Source organism: Pseudophryne corroboree, chromosome 11, assembly GCF_028390025.1.
Source record: "Pseudophryne corroboree isolate aPseCor3 chromosome 11, aPseCor3.hap2, whole genome shotgun sequence".
Classification (NCBI taxonomy): Eukaryota; Metazoa; Chordata; class Amphibia; order Anura; family Myobatrachidae; genus Pseudophryne; species Pseudophryne corroboree.
The window spans coordinates 54,360,340-54,371,448 of record NC_086454.1 but is presented as its reverse complement, the minus strand read 5'-3'; the positions used below and the strand labels follow the sequence as shown (position 1 = coordinate 54,371,448).

At 45.5% G+C, this 11,109-nt stretch overlaps 1 protein-coding gene across 1 annotated transcript in view; it reads left to right on the top strand.

The window, feature by feature from the left end:
- The first annotated feature begins 747 nt into the window (after window positions 1–747).
- LOC134968822 (transmembrane protein 263-A-like) overlaps window positions 748–11,109 on the top strand; it is a 358,912-nt gene continuing 348,550 nt past the window's right edge. Inside the window, exon 1 of the mRNA XM_063944329.1 lies at window positions 748–875. Coding sequence (XP_063800399.1) covers window positions 870–875 — 6 coding nt within the window. The 5' untranslated portion in view covers window positions 748–869. The remainder of the gene's footprint in view (window positions 876–11,109) is intronic.

Below are 11,109 nucleotides of genomic sequence, written 5' to 3'. Positions count from 1 at the left end.
GTGCGACAATCGCAACAAATGTCTGTCTGCAAAATGGACTTTCCCCTCGAAATCAGCCTCTATGTCACTATTTGTCTCCCCACTTAAAACTTCTTTTTTACGTTAATGAGTGAAAACTAGCAGCGGTTTTACTAATGTTACATTAAAATGTATATTATTGAAATGTTATGTGGTAGTTTCAGCATTTTTTCATGTAAAAACACTTAAAAAAAATAAAAACGGAAATTATCCTATCTAAAGAAAATAGAGGACGGCGGCAAACACGGATTTTAAAAAAAGAGATTTTTGCATCAATAATAAGGACTTTAAAAAATAGAATATTGTGTAATAATGTGTTTTTAAATACTTCCAATCTCATTGAATATCCCCCAGCATATGCTTTTGGAATCATGTTCATTAAAACATTGATGAACAAATCAACAGTGAACAAAGGCTAATGAGTAGTCATCAATAATTCATATGCATCATATATTAATGTATCAATGTAAATAATATCATGCATAGCACCAATGTATTTATTTTAAAAGTCTCACTTGATCGAACTATACGTGCTTTTCAGAAAACACAAAATATAGAATAAATATTTAAATCCCAGTCAGTGATTAAACTACTGTTCACAATCCAATAGCATTAGCTACAGCGGATGCTGTCCAAGGTGCTGAAATCAGTTCCGCTAACATGCTGCAGTGCCACACACAAGATGGCCGCTTCCTCCCGCTGCCCTGACATCACACCAGCGTGTCGTCATTTCCGCCCCCCTCTGAACCGGTGTTTACATGCTGAGCAGGCTGTGGATGAGTTCCCCGCACAGAAGTGGAGCCGGAGAGTGACACACCTGCACATAGGATAATATTACTCTGCCTGCAGCCATGAAGGTGAGACGGAATGACTATAGGAGGTCATGGAGTGTGGTGGCTGCATCAATTGAGTATACCTCTAGCTACACTGCATGTATACATATACTATAGGTTCACATGACATATATGCGAGCACTATATATTGCATTATGTTTCCCTGACATGGTTATGCTTTTACATAGTGTATGCATATTGCATTTATTCTGAATGTGCCTGTCTTTAGGAATATTGCTAAATATGCATGACTTCTCATTCATATTAATCCTTTATGTTCACATAAAAAAAAAGTACAGCATTGTGCCAGCTGAATAGATCAGAGAACTATTATAAAAACCCTAGAAGCTGCAATTTCCGTAAGAAAGTACAGGAAAAAATGAGAAGGTATTTTTTTTTTAATCCAGATTAATGACTTCTAATGGAATAAGGTGATTGTTTTTTTCAAAAACCTTTTTAAACATTTTCAGATTCTTGCGCTCTTATAAAATACCCTGAATAAATGTGTATGGAATCAAACATTACAGACAGTGTATTTGGGATCATTATATACTGCTTCCATCAGCCCGCCAGTTTAGGCTGTTTATAGTATGAAAAACCTGTTTTCTCAAAATGTGATTTTTATTTTACTTTAGGCTGATAAATTAAAAATACTGTTTACTATTCTCTCTATTTTTTTCTTTATTTTACACTTCAAAGAATATGACATTAGTGTCTGAGGTGAAAATATTGTAAAGTACGGCTGGGATTTTATGTCACACTGCCTTTGTTAAACCCTATTATCATCTGTCAGCTGCTAATTGCACCCTAGCCAGAAGAATCCTGGGAACTTTAGCTCAGCTTTCTACCCTGCAAGTAGAGTTTCCCAATCTCCACCATTATAGTCCAGGTTTGAAGGCTATCCGTGCTTGTTCACAGGTGAATTAATTAGTACCTTAGTTCGGGGAAACTCGGCTGTGCAATAAAATGTTTCTTCCTAGATCCCCTATTTCATTATTTTCTGAAATCCCACAAGTCGTCTTGGGTGATTTCAATATCCTGATTGATTATAGTTGTGGCTCCATTGAGCAATGTTGTCTTTCCCAGTGGACTGACTCTTTTAGCCGCTGTGATGGGCACTGCCGTGACCCTTGCTTTCTCCGGAGTAATTTCAGATTCATTTAATAGTCCATCCGCCCTCTCAGATCATCACCTTATCACCCGGAAGCTTTCTCCGCCGCTTTAACCTCTTTGCACGCTAACTTAACTCAGCCTCCCCAAACCCGTACCTCAGTTCTATTCTTTTTCAAAATCTTTCCACCTCTCCCTAAGATCTATAGTCTTCTGTCCTGATCTGGTAGCACCACATATTAATCAAGACTACGCAAAACACCTTGATTTATTGGCTCCAGCTACTCTTTCCTCACAGTTGTCGACCACAATTTCAGCTCAGACACACTAAAGAAACACATTGCCTTCTAAATAGCTGGTATCTCATACCGAATCCCCTCCGCTATTAAGGCCTAATTACCACCCGTCTACATGTTCCCTGAAAACATACAATTATTCCTTCTTCTATATTCATACCACCTTCTGACCCACAGACCATCGTTGCTCTATGACAGGGTCATACAGCTCCACTAAAGAATATTGTCTATTGCAATCTTGCTGGACCCATATGCAATATGTGGTATTTATATTTATCCGCATGTATCACACTTTTATTTCTCTGGGTTTGTCATCCTGCAGGATTCTCATGGTTATGCCTCTCAGTGTTTGTTCCCAGTTGTAGAGCGATGGGCGGTATACTTATCCTGTCTAAATAAATGTTAATAATGGTTGTCATATGGATATACAATAAAAGACATCACCATCTTCTTTCACCGTGGTGCAGTTGAGAGTAATCTAGAATTAAACGTAGTATAAAATACAGGCATCTAAGTAAAATGGGTCTAGAATTTCCTCCGGGCAGGAAAGTCACATTACAGGACCAGTCATAAAAACTATTTCCAGCTGTTTTGTGACCAGGAATTTGATGCAAGACTCAGGGTTCTTGTTGTGTGCCAGAAGGGTGATACAGTGTCTTTGGAACACTGTAGTAATAAGGAGCCCAGAAGAGATTGCAATCATTCAGTTATATTTCTCTAACGTCCTAGTGGATGCTGGGGACTCCGTAAGGACCATGGGGGAATAGACGGGCTCCGCAAGTGACTGGGCACTCTAAAGAAAGATTTAGTACTACCTGGTGTGCACTGGCTCCTCCCTCTATGCCCCTCCTCCAGACCTCAGTTAGAATTTGTGCCCGGCCAGAGCTGGGTGCTTTTATTGAGCTCTCCTGAGCTTGCTAATAAGAAAGTATTTTAGTTAGGTTTTTTTATTTTCAGAGAGCTTCTGCTGGCAACAGACTCTCTGCTACGTGGGACTGAGGGGAGAGAAGCAAACCTACTAACTGCGGCTAGGTTGCGCTTCTTAGGCTACTGGACACCATTAGCTCCAGAGGGTTCGAACACAGGATCTTAACCTTGGTCGTCCGTTCCCGGAGCCGCGCCGCCGCCCCCCTCGCAGAGCCAGAAGTCAGAAGCCGGCAGAAGCAAGAAGACATCGAAATCGGCGGCAGAAGACTCCTGTCTTCACATGAGGTAGCGCACAGCACTGCAGCTGTGCGCCATTGCGCCCACACTACCCACACACTCCGGTCACTGTAGGGTGCAGGGCGCAGGGGGGGGGGTGCCCTGGGCAGCAATTAGGATACCTCTTGGCAAAAAGACACATATATACAGCTGGGCACTGTATATATGTACGAGCCCCCACCATTTTATTACACAGACCCGGGACAGAAGCCCGCCGCTGAGGGGGCGGGGCCTTCTTCCTCAGCACTAACCAGCGCCATTTTCTCTTCACAGCTCCGCTGAGAGGAAGCTCCCCAGGCTCTCCCCTGCAGTATCAAGGTAGAAAAAGGGTAAAAAGAGAGGGGGGGCACATAAATTTAGGCGCAAATTATCATATACAGCAGCTACTGGGTAAACACTAAGTTACTGTGTAATCCCTGGGTTATATAGCGCTGGGGTGTCTACTGGCATACTCTCTCTCTGTCTCCCCAAAAGGCCTTGTGGGGTCCTGTCCTCAATTAGAGCATTCCCTGTGTGTGTGCGGTGTGTCGGTATGTTTGTGTCGACATCTTTGACGAGGACGGTTACGTGGAGGCAGAACAAGTGCAAGTGAATGTGGTGTCGCCGCCGGATGGATATGTGGAAGGTGTTAAATGATAACGTGAGCTCCTTGCATAAAAAGTTGGATAATCAGTCAGGGTCTCAACCCGTGTCTGATTCTACAGCTCAGAGGCCGTCAGGGTCTCAAAAGCGCCCACTATCCCAGTTGGTTGACACAGATGTCGATACGGATTCTGACTCCAGTGTCGATGACGATGAGGCAAAGTTGCAGCCTAAAATGACTAAAGCCATCCGATACATGATTATAGCAATGAAGGATGTATTGCACATATCGGAGGAAAACCCTGTCCCTGACAAGAGGGTTTTTATGTTTGGGGAGAAAAAGCAAGAAGTGACTTTTCCCCCTTCACATGAATTAAATGAGTTATGTGAAAAAGAGTGGGATTCCCCTGATAGGAAAGTACTGATTTCCAAAAGATTACTTATGGCGTATCCTTTCCCGCTAACGGATAGGTTACGCTGGGAATCCTCCCCTAGGGTAGACAAAGCGTTAACGCGCTTATCTAAGAAGGTGGCCCTGCCGTCACAGGATACGGCCGCCCTAGAGGATCCTGCGGTTAGGAAGCAGGAAGGTATCCTGAAGTCTGTTTATACACATTCTGGTACTCTTCTGAAGCCAGCAATTGCTGCGGCCTGGATGTGTAGTGCTGTAGCAGCATGGACAGATACTCTGTCTGAGGAGTTAGATACCCTGGACAGGGAGACTATTTTACTGACCCTAGGACATATCAAAGACGCTGTCCTATATATGCGGGATGCCCAGAGGGACATTTGCCTGCTGGGCTCTAGAATAAACGCAATGTCGATTTCTGCCAGAAGGGTCTTATGGACTCGGCAATGGACAGGTGATGCCGACTCTAAAAAACACATGGAGGTGTTGCCTTATAAGGGTGAGTAATTGTTTGGGGACGGTCTCTCGGACCTAGTTTCCACAGCTACGGCTGGGAAGTCAAATTTTTTGCCATATATTTCCTCACAGCCTAAGAAAGCACCGTAATTACCAAATGCAGTCCTTTCGATCACAAAGAAGCAAGAAGGTCAGAGGTGCGTCCTTTCTTGCCAGAGGCAGGGGTAGAGGAAAGAAGCTGCACCATACAGCTAGTTCTCAGGAACAGAAGTCCTCCCCGACTTCCACTAAATCCACCGCATGGCGCTGGGGCTCCACAGGTGGAGCCAGGAGCGGTGGGGGCGCGTCTCAGAAATTTCAGCCACCAGTGGGTTCGCTCACAGGTGGATCCCTGGGCTATACAGATTGTGTCTCAGGGATACAAGCTGGAATTCGAAGTGATGCCCCCTCACCGTTACCTCAAATCGGCCCTGCCAGCTTCCCCCATGGAACGGGAAGTAGTGTTAGCGGCAATTCACAAGTTATATCTCCAGCAGGTGGTGGTAAAGGTTCCCCTCCTTCAACAGGGAAGGGGATACTATTCCACAATGTTTGTGGTACCGAAAACCGGACGGTTCGGTCAGACCCATATTGAATTTAAAGTCCCTGAACATTTATCTGAAAAGATTCAAGTTCAAAATGGAATCGCTCAGAGCGGTCATTGCAAGCCTGGAAGAGGGGGATTTTATGGTGTCTCTGGACATCAAGGATGCGTACTTGCATGTCCCTATTTACCCACCTCATCAGGAGTACCTCAGGTTTGTGGTACAGGACTGTCATTATCAATTCCAGACGTTGCCGTTTGGCCTGTCCACGGCACCGAGAATATTTACCAAGGTGATGGCGGAAATGATGGTGCTCCTTCGGAAGCAAGGGGTTACAATTATCCAATACTTGGACGATCTCCTCATAAAGGCGAGGTCCAGGGAGCAGTTGCTGATCAGCGTAGCACTCTCTCAGGAAGTGTTGCAACAGCACGGCTGGATTCTGAATATTCCAAAGTCGCAGCTGATTCCTACGACGTGTCTGCCCTTCCTGGGCATGATTCTGGACACAAACCAGAAAAAGGTGTTTCTCCCGGAGGAGAAGGCTCAGGAGCTCGTGACTCTGGTCAGAGGCCTCCTAAAACCAAAACAGGTATCGGTGCATCACTGCACGCGAGTCCTGGGAAAGATGGTGGCGTCATACGAAGCCATTCCCTTCGGCAGGTTCCATGCGAGGATCTTTCAGTGGGATCTGTTGGACAAGTGGTCCGGATCGCATCTTCAGATGCATCGGCTGATCACCCTGTCCCCCAGGGCCAGGGTGTCTCTTCTGTGGTGGCTGCAAAGTGCTCACCTCCTCGAGCGCCGCAGGTTCGGCATACAGGACTGAGTCCTGGTGACCACGGATGCAAGCCTCCGAGGATGGGGGGCAGTTACTCAAGGAAGAAACTTCCAGGGGCTATGGTCAAGTCAGGAGACTTGTCTGCACATCAATATCCTGGAACTAAGGGCCATATACAACGCCCTGAGTCAAGCGGAGCCTCTGCTTCGAAACCAACCAGTGCTGATTCAGTCAGGCAACATCACTGCAGTGGCCCATGTAAACCGCCAGGGCGGCACAAGAAGCAGGGTGGCAATGGCGGAAGCCACCAGGATTCTTCGTTGGGCGGAGAATCACGTACTAGCACTGTCAGCAGTGTTCATTCCGGGAGTGGACAACTGGGAAGCAGACTTCCTCAGCAGGCACGACCTCCACCCGGGAGAGTGGGGACTTCATCAAGAAGTCTTCACGCAGATTGCAAATCGATGGGAACTGCCACAGGTGGACATGATGGCGTCCCGTCTCAACAAAAAGCTAAAAAGATATTGCACCAGGTCAAGGGACCCTCAGGCGATAGCTGTGGACGCACTAGTAACACCGTGGATGTTCCAGTCGGTCTATGTGTTTCCTCCTCTTCCTCTCATACCAAAGGTGCTGAGAATCGTAAGAAAAAGAGGAGTGAGAACAATACTCATTGTTCCGGATTGGCCAAGAAGGACTTGGTACCCGGAATTGCAAGAAATGCTCACAGAGGACCCGTGGCCTCTGCCTCTCAGACAGGACCTGTTACAACAAGGGCCCTGTCTGTTCCAAGACTTACCGCGGCTGCGTTTGACGGCATGGCGGTTGAACGCCAGATCCTAGCAGAAAAAGGCATTCCGGATGAAGTTATTCCTACGCTGATAAAGGCTAGGAAGGACGTGACCACAAAGCATTATCGCCGTATATGGCGAAAATATGTTGCTTGGTGTGAGGCCAGGAAGGCCCCTACAGAGGAATTCCAGCTGGGTCGATTCGTGCACTTCCTACAGTCAGGAGTGACTATGGGCCTAAAATTAGGGTCCATAAAGGTCCAGATTTCGGCCCTATCCATTTTCTTCCAAAAAGAACTGGCTTCACTGCCTGAGGTTCAGACGTTTGTTAAGGGAGTGCTGTGTATTCAGCCCCTTTTGTGCCACCAGTGGCACCTTGGGATCTTAACATGGTATTGAGTTTCCTGAAATCCCACTGGTGTGAGTCACTTAAGACCGTGGAGCTAAAGTATCTCACGTGGAAAGTGGTCATGCTGTTGGCCTTAGCTTCGGCTAGGCGTGTGTCAGAATTGGCGGCTTTGTCATGTAAAAGCCCCTATCTGGTTTTCCATATGGATAGGGCAGAATTGCGGACTCGTCCGCAATTTCTGCCAAAGGTGGTGTCATCCTTTTATTTGAACCAACCTATTGTGGTGCCTGCGGCTCAGAGCTGGATTAAGGCTTCGGGGGGCCTGGGGTACTTAAGACAGGGGGGCCCTAAGATTTAAAATTAAAATCATATTGTCTAGTGGATGTTATAAAGGTAAAGGGGCGCTGTAATGTGGCATAATATAAACTAAGGACACTGTATGTCATAATATGAATTGGGGGTACTGTGTGGCATAATGTGTACTGGCAGCCCTACAATAAGACATAATATAAAGTAAGGCACTACTATGGTTCATAAAACAAACTATGGGACATAAAATTAACTGAAGCACTACTATGCAATTATAGGGCATAAAATTACCAAATGCTGAGGAAAGGTGTCTCTCTAGAGCAGGGGTGTCAAACTCAAATTCATCGGGGGCCGCATCAGCAGTTTGGTCCCCATCAAAGGGCCGGTTGTATCTGTAGGTCTATCCAAAATTTACCGCTCCACCTGCCTTATATGTGCCCAGCCATCTGCCCCCTTTTAAAGTGCCCAGCCATGTGCCCCCTTTTATAGTGCCCAGCCATGTGCCCCCTTTTATAGTGCACAGGTCCCCATTTTACACATTGTGGCAGGCACAGGTCCCCATTTTACACATTGTGGCAGGCACAGGTCCCCATTTTACACATTGTGGCAGGCACAGGTCCCCATTTTACACATTGTGGCAGGCACAGGTCCCCATTTTACACATAGCGGCAGGTACAGGTCCCCATTTTACACATTGTGGCAGGCACAGGTCCCCATTTTACACATTGTGGCAGGCACAGGTCCCCATTTTACACATAGCGGCAGGTACAGGTCCCCATTTTACACATTGTGGCAGGCACAGGTCCCCATTTTACACATTGTGGCAGGCACAGGTCCCCATTTTACACATAGCGGCAGGTACAGGTCCCCATTTTACACATTGTGGCAGGCACAGGTCCCCATTTTACACATTGTGGCAGGCACAGGTCCCCATTTTACACATAGCGGCAGGTACAGGTCCCCATTTTACACATTGTGGCAGGCACAGGTCCCCATTTTACACATTGTGGCAGGCACAGGTCCCCATTTTACACATAGCGGCAGGTACAGGTCCCCATTTTACACATTGCGGCAGGTGGTGGAAGGAGGGAGAGAGAGAGAAAGAGAGGAAGGGAGAGGGGCTGACTTACATTTGAAGCGGTTCTCGCCGCTCTTCAGCCGCCTCTCCCTCCTCGTCTGCGCGGCTCCCTTCTCCCTCCTCCGACGGGGTTTCGTTGAATGACGCGTTTGCGCCGTGACGTCACGACGCAATCGCGTCATTCCGCGAAACCCCGCCCCCCCGAGCTGGGCACTCGGGAGAAGGGGGTTTCATGGCGGCGGCACCGCGGGCCATCAGACGAGGTCTGGCGGGCCGGATTTGGCCCGCGGGCCTTGTCTTTGACACCCCTGCTCTAGAGCATTGCAACAGGGGCCCTTTCAAAATGTTGCTATGGGGCGCACAAATGTTCTGGCTACGTCCCTGCATACAAGTACTGCGATAAACATACACACGATAACACTAATTTATAAGACTAATAAATACTAATTATTATACATGCATATATATTATAACATAAATATGTCTATACAAAATAAATATATATGTGTATGTGTGTATATGTGTGTGTGTGTATATATATATATATATATATATATATATATATATATACATACATACATACATACATACACACACACACACACACACACACACACACACACACACACAGACAGGGCGGCACTCTGAGATTAGAAAAAGTGTGATTTATTTGAGCGTTACGGGGGATGATACCCCGTCATCAGGACCAAGCGGCCCTGGTGACGGGGTATCATCCCCCGAAACGTTGAAATAAATTATTAATTTTTTCACTTTTTCAAATGTGGGAGTGTTGCCCTATCTATTTGTGCATTGCATACAGAGGTGTAAGCAAATGCACCACGTGAAGGCATCCAGGTGATGCAAGTTGAATGGTATCATTTGTCCAGGGAGTGCCAGATACAAAAATATAAATTATATATATATATATATATATATATATATATATATATATATAATACAAAAAGGAGCAAATGCCACTACAACAGGAAGAAAACAGCAGCACTCCGATGGTCTTGTTCAAATAGTGCAAATGCCGAGGCGATTACAGCCCCTTTGTAGGGACAAATAACATTATAACGCAAATAAAGTATCATTCACTCTGATTAAAAATATATATATACTGTACATACACATATATACATATATATACATACACACACACAAACATTTATACACTGTTTGGGGTTAGCTGCGCACTGAGATCCTCGTGTGCAGACGAGCTGCTGCACTTGTTGGTGACCAGCCTACTTGGTTACAGAAATTCTAGAATGTAGTGCTGCGCTCAATCCTGGCTCCTATGATTAGTTTGGTACTAATGCTCTATGTACAGTGAATTAATAATATAAGGTGAATACTGAATGTTTATCCCTTGATTAGAGGTAATTTAAAGATGAATAGCGTAGGTGATAATATTACGTAAATAGATGGGGACTATTACGCAAAGGGTTACTGCGTTTGACAGACTACAGGGGTGTTACATGTATGTACAATTAGCTTGGGTACGTAAAGGATTGCAGTGTTTGACAAATGACAAGTATGTGCAGTTATCCTAGGTAGTGAACGTACCAATGTTGTTTATTATAGTAATAGGCTAGAATAAGCTCATGAAAAAGAATAAAAATGAAAACGAAATGAAAATAAATAAAATTAATGTAAAATAATGTCTCAAAGTTCATCAAGTCTAAATTGCAGATTGCGGCGTCCCACACATCTGCTCGTAGTAAGTCTTTTTTAATTAAGCAATGGTAAATGTGACGATGAGTTAATGCAATGTCCTCCGGGGTCTTCACGGTGAAATGAGCTAACGGGTTAAAGCATAAGTAGGATAAAGGGGCTCCGGACTGGGCTATCCTTTCTTGCCCCAGCCCCCCCGTACTGCGTCCTAGTATAGACGTTCCCTGGGAGCCGGTCGGTTTAAGAGGTTAACCTGTCTAGCGTAGGGGGGAAAACTCAGATAGCGCTCTACGGAGCAGCCAGCTGTGTAACCCTCGCCGCATACGGAGACTCACCTGTCACCTTCTCCTGCTGTCCACCGCGCTCCGTCACCGGCTTCCTCTCCTCGTCCGTATGCGGCGGGGGCTTTAACCTGTTAGCTCATTTCATCATGAAGACCCCGGAGGACATTGCATTAACTCATCTTCACATTTACCATTGCTTAATTAAGAAAGACTTACTACGAACAGATGTGTGGGACGCCACAATCTGCAATTTAGACTTGATGAACTTTGAGACATTATTTTACATTAATTTTATTTATTTTCATTTCATTTTCACTTTTTGATTCTTTTTCATGAGCTTATTCTAGCCTAT